Source organism: Ciconia boyciana, chromosome 9 (genome assembly GCF_034638445.1).
Source record: "Ciconia boyciana chromosome 9, ASM3463844v1, whole genome shotgun sequence".
Taxonomy (NCBI): domain Eukaryota; kingdom Metazoa; phylum Chordata; class Aves; order Ciconiiformes; family Ciconiidae; genus Ciconia; species Ciconia boyciana.
Genome location: NC_132942.1, coordinates 30,201,696 through 30,214,249, shown reverse-complemented (window position 1 = coordinate 30,214,249; position 12,554 = coordinate 30,201,696). Strand labels below are relative to the sequence as shown.

The 12,554-nt window shown below is 35.2% G+C and overlaps 1 protein-coding gene across 6 annotated transcripts in view; it reads left to right on the top strand.

Moving 5' to 3' along the window:
* ADCY7 (adenylate cyclase 7) overlaps nt 1-12,554 on the top strand; it is a 68,072-nt gene that overhangs the window by 51,002 nt on the left and 4,516 nt on the right. For all 6 annotated transcript variants that reach the window (XM_072871943.1, XM_072871947.1, XM_072871942.1 and 3 more), the window contains 12 exons: nt 681-761; nt 1,812-1,884; nt 2,691-2,788; nt 3,510-3,594; nt 5,239-5,376; nt 6,572-6,634; nt 7,233-7,271; nt 8,673-8,836; nt 10,161-10,242; nt 10,821-10,976; nt 11,687-11,833; nt 12,275-12,382. In XM_072871943.1, coding sequence (XP_072728044.1) covers nt 681-761; nt 1,812-1,884; nt 2,691-2,788; nt 3,510-3,594; nt 5,239-5,376; nt 6,572-6,634; nt 7,233-7,271; nt 8,673-8,836; nt 10,161-10,242; nt 10,821-10,976; nt 11,687-11,833; nt 12,275-12,382 — 1,234 coding nt within the window. The remainder of the gene's footprint in view (nt 1-680; nt 762-1,811; nt 1,885-2,690; nt 2,789-3,509; nt 3,595-5,238; nt 5,377-6,571; nt 6,635-7,232; nt 7,272-8,672; nt 8,837-10,160; nt 10,243-10,820; nt 10,977-11,686; nt 11,834-12,274; nt 12,383-12,554) is intronic.

Here is a 12,554-nt window from a genome sequence, read left to right as displayed (position 1 = left end):
GTTTGTTATTGTTAGCAGACTCTGAAAGGAGCTTCCCCCGTCCCCTTTGTCTTGCTGTCCCCTCAGTCATTCAGGCTGCATTTTGCTTTATGGGCTGTAGCAGGATGGAAGGGAGTAGGGAAGTAAGAGAACTAAAGAGCAGTGGAAAACAAATCCAAACACCTCATATACTGTATACATGTATATACTGTAAGTGCTTGTGGTACCTCAGCTTTTAGTTTTCTTGCTCATAGATGCTAGATTTGTTTGTAAATATTATAGCACAAAATAAATACAGTTTAACGTAATATTATAAGCAAATATATATTATATTTTACAAGCTATGTCTTTGGTTAGTAGTATTAATGTATGCCGTTGTAGTGTAATAAAAAGGTGGCGCTATATGTAGAAATGCTTACAATGGTACCTGTACCACCGAGTTAACTAGGTAGATGATTTTCACTTGTGAAACATTCTCTTAGTTTATCAAAACATTGTTTTGAAAAATGCATGATTTGAGTAACTAGAGAAATGCTTATTAGTAAAGTGCTTATTGATGTATATGTTTATAAGTTTGGAGCATTCTTGTTTAACTTTTCCCTGGTAGCTTACCCCACTTGTGTGCTGAGAAAGTATGGTCCTCTGTGGCCATTAATTGTTTCTGAATAGCATTTGAGACATGGACTTCATTTTGTTCTCAGAAATTCATCTCAGAAGGGAAGGATAGAGGAAGATATTTATGATGAAATGATGTCAACCATTGAGGGCCTCAGTTCAACTAAGTATGCAGTATTTTATTTTTTTCTTCATCTTTGAGAATAATCTGCATTCTCAGTTAAGTCCAGATATAAAATTTACTTCTCAAAAATGAAAAGTTACCAGGATTTTTGTCTTGCCTTTTTTTGGTCTTTGTATTTTATTTATTTTAGTTCCTTTTTGGTTTTAATTTTACTATAATGAGAGTATTACTGCAAGAAGAATATTACTATAATGAGAGTATTGCAGCAAGAAGCCAATGGTTAGTCTAGCTGTTCAATGTGGTATAGTGCTGTGAAATAGCAAAATTATTGCTTTGTTTCTTATGACTGTCTGAAGTAATGAGCCGAACTGCAGTGTAGGATGGGATAGGAAGTTAATGTCTGTGTTCTGTTTATTACAATAAGAAGTGTCAGGAAATGGGGTGCAGTCCTGAACAAAACCTATGTATAAAGTCAAAACACAGTTCTGGGGGTAATAATAAAATTGCTTTAGTGCCTGGTTCACTGAAGGTAAATGGTCTATCGGTAGCAGGTGGTGCATTCGGCACCATATTTGCATTTAAAAGCAAACACAGGCAATGTTGTTTGTTTGTTTGTTTTAATTTAAAATACAGTATTCAAATTCCTATCAAATGTAAAACAGTGAATTTGAGAAGAAAAACTCTTTCTTTCATCTAAATTATAGCAAGGCTGTTATCACTGTACCTCAGCTATTCTTAATAGGGGCCTGATAGTATTTAGGGGAAGTCTTTGGAGGCCGTGAGCCATCTCTAACATCTGCTATTGTACTTTCCTATTTGTAAACCTTAGGGAAGGTCTGGGGTTACATTTTGCATGTAACTTGCAGACACTGCTGTCTGTGAGAGTGTTCTGGATCTGCCTGTCAGCTACATAAAAACATAACTGCTTACATGTTATGCTATGAAACATAAAGACCTTACAGAACTGTCAAATGTGTGTAAAACAGTGGCACTCTCACCCTGTATACTCTGGAGTCTCATCTACAACGATGCTTTTGCATACTCTCCTTGGCCTGTTGCATACATTTTGTAATGTGTGTGTCTCTGAATGCAGTCCGTGGTGTGGCAAATCGGATGACTTCTGTGGATTTTCACTGATTTTTGCAGAACCCGGTCTTGAAAAAGAGGTTGGTAAGAACAAAATAATCCTTTTTGGTCTTTGATTTGCACTTCAGAGCAGAGTAAGAATATATTTGAAACTGTCTGTTTTCATTCTGAAACTGGATTCTGGAGGTGACTGCACATCTAAAGAGGTTTTTGGTAACTAATGGAAAGCAGATCTCATGATTCGTTTGAGTTGGTCATTCTTCCTTGAGAAAGCTAATTCTGTAGTTTGAAGGAGATTGTCTCTAATCTGTGGTTAAATTCTTGCCATAAGGGAGTTAGTAGGAGTTTGGCAACTTTACTATACAAATAACTTCTCTCAAAAGTAATGAGATTTAAAAATAAAAAAAGAAGATTGTCTGCATCCATAATGAAAATACTTTACTTTCTGTGGTTGTTTCATTGCAAGTATAATACTGTTATTTGTTAGGTACAGTGTACTTTTTCGGTTTGAGTAACTGTTCTTTAATTTACTGTGCTGTGGTGTACTGTATGTAGTTACTGGGGTGTGTCTGTTTATATACACTTTAGGTTTACTTCTGTGTATATCCTTTTTTTTATAAGGATTTTGACTACGTGCATCTATGAAGTGCTGATATACATACTTGGTGGATTTCCCTCTAGGTTTGAAGTTATCCTTTGGACTGGGCTGTTTTGACAGATGTTCAAGTGAATTTTATTTGGTGGTTTTCTTTTGTTCTCTTTTAGTTCTATGTATATTTTTAATAGTACAGTATAAGTTTGCATATATGTGTTATCACAAAAATGTAATAGAATCTAAAAAAAACCCTGGAATTATCCTTAAGATTTATTATAATCTGTGTTTCAGTATCGCACCATTCCTATTCTAAAACTGAAGAGTTACTTCGCATGTGCCAGTTTTGTGTTCCTCTGTATATTTCTGATACAGATGTTTATAATGCCAAAGTAAGTGTCAGTATTTTAATAATTTATAATTCAAATTAATAAATAGCTAAAGTGAAACTCATGTGCATGAAACTTTAAGTCTTTTGGAGTTCCTGAGTGTTTACATTTAAGAAATATACACTTCTTAGGACTAATTTACCCCTTAATAAAGGAGTGCATTCATGTTGTTGGCATAAGAGTCTAGATATCAGTATGAAAAAAAAATAAAAATATTTCTTTAATATTGTGTTTCCTTAGTACACACAGGGAGATTATCAGTTAAGTGAGAAATACTATTTTATAAGAATAGTTGGCTGTAAGCACAATGAGTGAGCAATAGAAAAACGGGATTAGCTGGTTACACTGTGTTCAGTAATCCTTTTGTCTGTAGAGATACAAGGAGGGAACTTTGAGCTTCTTCTCGTACCTCCAAGAAAGCAGATGTTTGATAATTCTGAAGTTTATGGCATATTTGTTTTTCATGGCTGTTGCAGTGCAGTTTCCATGTGGTTTATGCAAGGGGTAGTGGTTCAGGCTGTCAGTGAGGAGTAGAATATCTTAAAGTAGTATTTGTGGAACAGAGCAACAATAACCTGTGCAACGTTATGGTCATCCAGTGCTATTAGAAGAAAAATTCTTTTTAAATTTAGAGAAACACTGTTATCAAACATTAGTCTGAATTGTAGTTTGAAAGTTTTTTTCATTTAACACTGGTTTGTTTAATGCTTTCTCTTCTGTTTAGAACTGCAAAACTAGGAATTTCCTTTGGCATAGTTGCAGTCATCATTGTACTTATTTTGTTTGTGTGCTTTGCTGAGAAATGTATGGTAAGTTTATGTAAAAAAAAAAAAAAGTTTCCTGTTTTCAAAAGTGGATGAATGTAATTCAGCAACTTGGTCTACCTTTTAGGATGATGAATTAAGATGTTAATTTCAATAGGATTTACAGGAGCCTTGAACCTCAGGTTACCAGAAGATTTCTTTGCCTGCAACAGGTTTTCATGTCTGAAAATTCTCACTGTAATTCAGAATTATTTGGGTGCCAGAATAGATGGGTAGGAGGGAGGAGGAAGATATTAACACTTGCTGAGTGGGGTTGGGTTTTTTAAATTTATTTTTATATTTGTCCTTAATAGTAACTTTGGTTGTAAATCCTGATATTTTCTATACTGGAAACAATATAAAAATAAAAATAAGTTTGAATGCAAGATTAGTATTCATAATCATTTATAAAGCCCCCTGAAAATTACAACCATATGAATAACTTATTGGCAACAATTTCATAGCTGTTAGAATTCCAAACTCACCATTACATCAATTAGGACACTTCATTTGTAGTTCCTTTTTCTTTGCGTTATTAAATGTATGCAATTACTGTTTAAAAATATATAGTGACATAGAGACAGCCTGTAGTGACATAGAGTTCAACGATACAAAATTAAAAAAAATCCTTCTCCAGTCCAAGAACTATCTGGAGGCAGGGGTGGGAGAAGGAAGGGATTTTAGAGAGTTCCTTACACTTATCAAATCTATGTTGTGCTAGACCAAGGGTGAGAGGGAATTCTGAAGTTCTGTTAAGAACATGCCGCAGTCATTCTATTGCAGAGTGGTGATGGTGGTCTCCCAGGAAAACTGCCACAGAAAGAAATGGTCTCTTAGAGAGCCAGGTTCAAGATGTGTAAAAGGGAAAGAAAGAAAAAAAAATTGCACTCTGTACATGTGATAAAGTTTTATGATTAATTAAAAAGAACAGTTAGATAGCATGTATGGATTTTATGTATGTATGGTGTTTTTATATATATGAGCGGATGGATTTTTTTATATATGTATGTGTGTATATATGTCTGTGTAGAGAGAGAGAGGGAGGTGTGTGTATATGTATACACATATGGTTTCTACATATGGAAAAACACATGGAGAAAAGAAAAAGAAAATTCCAAGACTGCAACTGCATCAGACTTGAGTTTTACACTGGGAGTGTTTTGGTGTAGCGTCCTTGAATAATGCTTGAAATCGTTAAAGTGTATGCTTTACTAGATATTCTTCTCTGTAGCAACAAATGCAGGATATAAGGATGGCAAGAAAGGGGTCTGTCTATGATTGGTTTTGATTTAGTCATCTGAAAATTAAGTTCCAAATATAACATTATAGCTCTTTAACTAAAAAATACAACATAGGTTGTCACTGTATCTTTAGTAACATTTCTCTAGAACTTTCAATCAGATCATAATTTTGTATTTTAAAGCAGAAATTCAGAAAATTTTAGCACCCAGCCTCTTTGAAACGAGGAAGCATGATCTCTCTTTTCAGTTGCGGAAAGGCATTTAATCTGAACAACTAGATTCAGAGTTCTAAATTAGGATTCAGTGAAGACTCTTGACAATCTCCTGCAGAGAAAAAGTATTTTATATTTAGAAATATTTCTTCCCATGTGTTATTCATGTTACTGAAACAAACTAATTTCATTTACAGAAGTGCTGCTCAGAACAGTGGCCTTTCCTGCGCCATCTTTGTGCTATCTCAGAAAAGGTGGAAACAATGCCTTTACTTAGGCTTCCTTTAGCAGTCATCACTATAGGTGCCTTGCTGATTATAGCCATTTTTAATGTGGTAAGTAATCACATTATCTTTATTCTGTGAACTTATTGTAACATCCACAGTTTAAGTAACTTCCTATATTCTTTTCATTAAGTACCATGCTTTTTGTTGTTTTTTCTAATGTCTGATTCGCAACATGAGTTGATTTACACAAGGACAATGCACAATGTCATGTAAAAGCATTGAAAGTAAAAACTCCCAGTTTGCAGAACTAAAAGTACATGTGGTAGAGTTGAGCTCTAGTTTACACCACCTTTTCTTGCTTTCAAGATGGCATTTATAATTACTGTTGATTGTAACTCTCATCACTAAGATGGTCTTCCTTTTTTTTTTTTTTTTTTAATGGGGGTTTAAATGTTTGGCTGTAGCAGGTTGAAGTTTTAAGCAGTTTACTGTGCTGCTTGCACTAGCTAGTAATAATGCAGATGAGGGAGGGAAGAATATAGCTTGGCGCTCTTTTAAAACCAAAGACATTGTGGGTTGTAACTGCTAGACAAAGATACAATGGTGTCTGTCTTTTAACTTTGAGTATTGTGTTGCACTTGGGGTACGTACATTTGAAAACCCACCCTTTGGAGTAACCTCATGCTTAAGACCACTCTGCTGTGCTTTTTTTTTAAACAAGCTTTATGTGACACATCATGTTAAGTTAAACCTATCTCATAGCTAGCTACTAAAAGTGATGTCCTTCCAATCCCACGTGCTTGGTCTGCCGTCCATTCTTCTGATGCCATGGGGAGTTTATTCTAAAAGCTATACTGCAGAAAATGCTTAATTTTATTTTGTAGCCTTGTTTTTCTGCTAGCTTAGGTCCTTGAATTGACTCACAGTGGTGTCATGTGACCACCACCAGAGACAGCCTAAAAGAAAACAGGAACAGCAGCTGTGAAACTGGGGGGGTGAGACAGAACCACGTGTTTGTGCCAGTTAGTTGTTAGATTAGCATAGCCATAATGTGAAACTTTACCCCCAATTAAAAAATAAGTAAGTAAATACTTGGCAATTTTAACCTTCTTGCACCTTGTGTGTGCATATATGTTTAATACAACTATCATCGTATTTCAGCATTTATGCTGCAGTAGCACTGAAGGGACAACCAGATCAGTACTCATTGTATAATACATGGAGAAAAATCTTAAAATTAGTGACTATCTGCTAACAAGTTTGTGTGGTGGTTTTGTTGTCTTTTTTTTCCCAACAAATCAAGACTACTGAAAAGAGCAAACCTGCAAACTTTACTGGATCAAATGACCTGTGTGCTACCACCTATGTGAGTACAGTACCGTCTTCATTTCTAAGATTAAAATGAAATGAGTCTTCGATGGTGTGTATAATATAGATGGATGGCAGTATTTTGATATCTTTTCATCTTTGTATAAAGACAGAATTTTTAAATCATTGAACACAAAGACTTACTCGTGCCACAAGGCAGTTCTAGGGATATTTTCTATCATTAGCTATGGTTTTACTGTGCATCTTTTAGGGATTTTCAAAAGCCTGGAGTACTCATGGATAAAACTGAAGTTTTGGCTTATTTTGGGTTACTCCAGCACCTTTGAAAGGTGTCCTGTAGCATTTCTGTAAGGAGAGAACCAGCACTTAATAATGACACAAAAGGATTATTTCTGAGGGTTTCATTTTTTATCTAATTCCAAAATAGCATTCCATTTTGGGATCATCCAAATGTTTGGGATGCTCCTTTGTCACCTGGCCGCCCCTTTAGATGATGGACATGTTTTTGAACAATGCACAGCAGGTTGTGTGGGGACCCTTTCATTCAACTCATTATGACAAATGATAAGTTACACATATATAATGCACATTGTACTTATCTGGTAATTTTCTGTTCTTGCATGTCTGTAAATCAGCCTTTTGGAAACGCAACTCAATCCTGCATTGAGGAAACTGTAAGTAGTGAATACATGTTACTTTAAAACCCAGATCTTTGAATATTGTATATATTACTGACAACTGGCAGGTTCTGTTGCTGTATAAAACACAGCTTTTTTAGGTATCTGACAGCACAAAAGTTCTTCATGAAATCAAGATGTTTCAGCTGCTGTGCTGAATAAAGTATGGCTTTGCAACTTTTTGAAAGTTCAGACTTAAAAGTTGATCTTAAACTTGAGGAAGAAGCAGTAGAACAGGATGATGATTATGTTCGAGTCTGAGAGATGAGAGCTGTACTTGCAACTATCCTAGTAAAGGATCTTTAGATAGAGTGAAGGGGCTTAAATGGCCAACAGACCTGTGTCAGTGTTCTCTACATAGTGGTTTCTTTTTCAGAGGTTTGGCTTCAGGGTTATAACTGTGAGTGTTCATTACCTTTTGGAGGTTAGACTCAATGCCTTTAGGATGACAGAGTTGGTGTAATACATTACTATACGGGCTCTCATCCTGAGTTGCCCCATAAATTGTTCTGGTTTCATTCACTTCAGCAGAAATGTTAACTGTTTATCTAAGGATCTCCCAGATCTGTGGTAGGTCTGTGCTGTTATGGGTGAAAAACTGTGCTTTGTACGTGAAGAGAAATAAACTCTTGAGGAGCAGAAGCTGAGGTAATTTTGGAGTTGTTTGTAGACTAAAGTATGCTAGCTCAGCATCTTACACTTGTGCCTGCAGCTGTGGGGAGCAATCCTGTCCGCGCAACGCACTTTGTACCCCCTGACAGTTTTAATGCTCCCAGCTGCATGCTCACCTTGGACACCATGCCTGAACTGTGATTCCTCTGGGAGATTTTTCAGTAATTCCATTGGATAATGGCCCTAGCTTGGTAATGCTTATTAGCATGAGTTCTTATGAAGGAGCTGTGTCTAAGGTTGGAGAATAGGTCATGGTCTTCACATGTTACAGGTAGGGGAGATGGGAATGTGGTATCTGCTTAAGGTTGCAAAGGGGGAGCACTGTCAGAAATAGGACCAGAATGCTGGAGTTCCTGGTTCAGACCCTGTTCAGTGGACTGTGAACCTACTTTACGTTAGACTTGAACTTTAAATAATTTCTTAAATTAATAGACTTCAGAAGATAAATTCGCAACGCTCTTCAGTTTTTATCTGACACTGCTTATATTGGTGTGATGCTTTTTGTTTAAATCTTTGTCTTTAACAAAAAAAGTAAACTAAAAAAAATATTAAGTTCGGCCTTTTAGTGCCATTAAAAATAAAGCTTTAAGTGTATTTAGCAAGTGACTGTAATTTCTTCTATTTAAATAACAACGATCACAAACTTAGAGCATTTGCTATGGTTTGAAAGTCTCTTATGCATAAAGCCTGAATAATGCAACTGCTCTTTAAATTCTTCTTTTACAGTATTACGCTTACTGCTGCATATTGGGGTTCATTGCTTGCTCAGTATTTCTTCAAATGAGCTTCGAACTCAAAGTTCTCCTCCTGTCTATTGCTGTGACTGTATACCTCATCATTTTTAATACCCTTCAGCATAGAAACTTGAGCTTCTATGGCAACAGTACCAGGTGCAGTGTAAAGTTTCTTATAATTGACAATAATGTTTTGTTAAAGGAGGTGTTAGATTTTTGTACACTTACTGGAATATTGAAATACCAAAATCATGTAAGTCAGACATTACAAACCTTTCTGTAAAGTTAATGACATGGAAATCATATTAGACCATATAACTCTTTTTTTTTTTTTTTTTTTTTTTTTAAGAAAGTGTGTGTGTTCTGAAGAATTCTGTAATATGGCTTCTGAGATCTCTGGAAGCTTAGCTTATATTAAATACTAGGGGGTAGAATGAATATTAATCTCATAAGAAGGTTGATCTTCTGTTAAACTATGAAGAAAAGCCTTCTTATAAGTCTGATGCTCAAGCTGTGCTTGCAAGACCTTGCTAGTCAATAGGATATAGTGAACTCTTCATTTACTTACCTCACTAAGTGCACATATTTTTTAACTTTTTATTTTTAACTTTTTAAATTTTATTTACTTAACTGTATGTATTTACATAAAAGTAACAGCAATTTGCCAGATCTAATTGAAGACACTATTAAAATACTTAAGAGAAATTATATGTGGAAGGGTTTTACTGTTCATTTGTAAGTCTGTTTCTCAGATTCTCAGCATAGTCTCATAGCTGAAGATTAGGATAAATTTATTTTGCAGAGGCTAACTGAGCTGTCAGCACAGCTTAAAAAAGTGTAAATGAGATCTTAATTTAGGCTTTTAATCCCAGGCTATTCATATAATGAGAATTTAGTTTGATGCATTTGTGAAAATTAATAGATGTGGTAAGACAGGCTGAACTTACTATGAAATATGAGTGATGTCTCAGATTTGTATGGAACTATACAGGTGTGATCTAATGGCTGTCTTTGTTTTAGCAATTCAAGTTTTTATTTGTTATCACCTTTCCTTCCACAAATATGAAAGTTTCTTTTCCTACCTCAAGGTTTTGTTGGCTGTGTTTTTGTGGGGCAGTGCGGGGAGGAAAGCTGCAACTCAGTGCACTGGAAATTAAGATGGCTCCACTAAGATAAAGCCATGTTTACTTGAACATCTCTCTACAATAGCTACTTAACAAGGTTTCAGCACCCATTTTGTCATTACTTGAAATGCAGTTCATGTACTGAACTGAACGATAATCCTTTCTCGTTGTTAGGATAGGACCTATAACCAGACAGCCACTGGCACAAATGAACAATGGCATTGGGGGTATATGTCTGAACAAAGACACCCTCTTCTGCTATGCTCTTCTTCCCCTCTGCTCCTGCCACCCAACCCTTAATCATGTGGATTTTCTTAAAGGATACAGATGACTCTCTATTGCTTTCTTGTTTTCAGGCTTTTCATCAAAGAGCCAAGGATAATGACTAATTTGTATCTGGTTCTGTTTTACATAACCCTAATTTTACTTGCAAAACAGGTACGTATTTAAAAAGCAATAGGTCAGTGCTTTCACTTCCAGCGAGTTGATTTAAATAAAATGCGAAAGTATTGTTCCTTGAAATTTTGCATTAAATTAGTATATATATATATTTTTTTTAATATTCTTGTACTTAGTTGTAAATAATGTAATTACTTGTACTTAGTTACAGATAATGCAAAAATTTTTACTGTGAAAGGGTGGGAACATTTTTATATTTTTCAATAGTGTTTGCACTACAGAATTCAGAACTTTCAAATTCTTCCAGTTTGGATCTGTCTGTATTTATATGTCAATATTCATCCTAAATCAAGGCAGTAATTCAAGATAAAAATAATAACCATATTATTAAAATGTCATTTTGGTAAATACACCTGATGGTACCCAAATGACATTCATTCATACTGACTGCTTCATATTTTTCTGACCTTCATTCTCAAAGCACATTTTTCATAACTATATAGGTTCAAAAGGCCTTGAAGAAACTTTATTGCTACTACACTTTTTGAATAAATTGACTAATATTTTTCAGCAAGATATTATATGGATTTAATTTATCATATTTGGTCTCTTTGCAGATTGACTATTACTGTCGATTGGATTGTCTGTGGAAGAATAAGTTTAAAAAAGAACATGAACAGTTTGAAACGATGGAGAATGTTAACAGGCTTTTGCTGGAAAATGTACTTCCAGCACATGTTGCTGCCTATTTCATTGGTGAAAAACGAAACGAGGTATGTTTAATCTCTACTGTGTGAAGGACAGTAAATTGGACTTCTGTGACATAGAACGTCATGCTAACAAGCACACAGAAGACTATAAGGTTCTGCACTCTTTGCCTGTTGTTTGTATCCCAAGACCTTTGAAACCCAAGAATCTGCTATTCAGATGGCCCCAAAAAATTGTGAACTTTTAGTGTCAGTTTCTGAAATCTGTTTTCAGAATTGGTAGTTCAGCTTCAGGACATAGTTTGAGTTTGGCAAATATTTAAAAAGGATTTACTGCTTTCCAAAGACTGTATTTTATCAGAGAAGATAGGCCTTCTTTTTAAGAAGTTAGTTGACAAACAGATAGTATCTCCTTGGTAACAACCCCAGTGAGAAGTTCATTGATAATGATTTATTTTAAGACATCCATCTTATGCTGCCAGCATGCCATCAGAATAAAACATTGCTGATTTCACAGCCATGGTAAGTGTCATAAGACTGGCGCTTTCTAGAATAGATAAGAATCTTTAAGATACATAGATATCTCAGCTTTCCCTTAGGCAAATCAACTTTGTTAATGTTTCCGATAAAATAAGAGATGCCCACCGTAAAGTACTGTAGTTGACTTCATAGGAAAACTGTAATTTGATTACAGGTTACAAACAATAATCATAGTTTTGAATACCTGTGGTGGAAGGTGACTGCTGACAATGTGTGAATATATTGTTTTCCTGTAGGACTGGTACCATCAATCTTATGACTGTGTCTGTGTCATGTTTGCATCGGTACCAGATTTTAAGGTGTTTTATACTGAATGTGATGTCAATAAAGAAGGCCTGGAATGCTTGCGGCTGTTAAATGAAATCATTGCTGATTTTGATGAGGTAATTAAGCTTCTGCCAAAAATGGACTGGATTACATATTTACTGCAAAATGAAATGTCACTAGATCTGTGAGCATTAGAGGGGGAAAAAAGGCTGTTATGCTGAACTAGTATTCTGAGTTCAGCCTTGCAATCTTGAAAGATATATTCCCATCTGATGGGGTTTTTCAGTTACGTCATCTAATGCATTAGTGGTATGGTTTGAAAGTCCTGAATTTCAGGACTTTATTTCAGTACTTCAGTGCTTTTATTTCTTCTATGAGCAGGTAGAGCAAAACTGTGAAGCTAATCCTCAGTACTTTCTTATCTAACCTTCATGTGATTGATAGTATTCCTAGAAATGTTTAATGCTTATTGTAGACAGTATAAGATTTCTGGTTAAATCCCACACTGAAATATGGTATTAAAGTCTCAAGTTTCTATTTTCCTTCTCTTCAAACAGCTCTTGTTAAAGCCTAAATTTAGTGGTGTTGAAAAAATAAAAACCATTGGAAGCACTTACATGGCAGCAGCTGGTCTCAGTGTTACGCCAGGCCAGGAGAACAACCAGGTACGTTGTCTCTGAAATCTGCCTTCGGTATTCTGTGTGTACATAGGTGCGTTTCAAAGTAACAAAATGTAATGTGATATAAAAGAGAAAGTAAATCACCAAGAGTGACTTTCTGAAATGTGGAAAAAGATTATAAAAGTGTATTGTCTCCTGTTTAATTCACTATTTATCT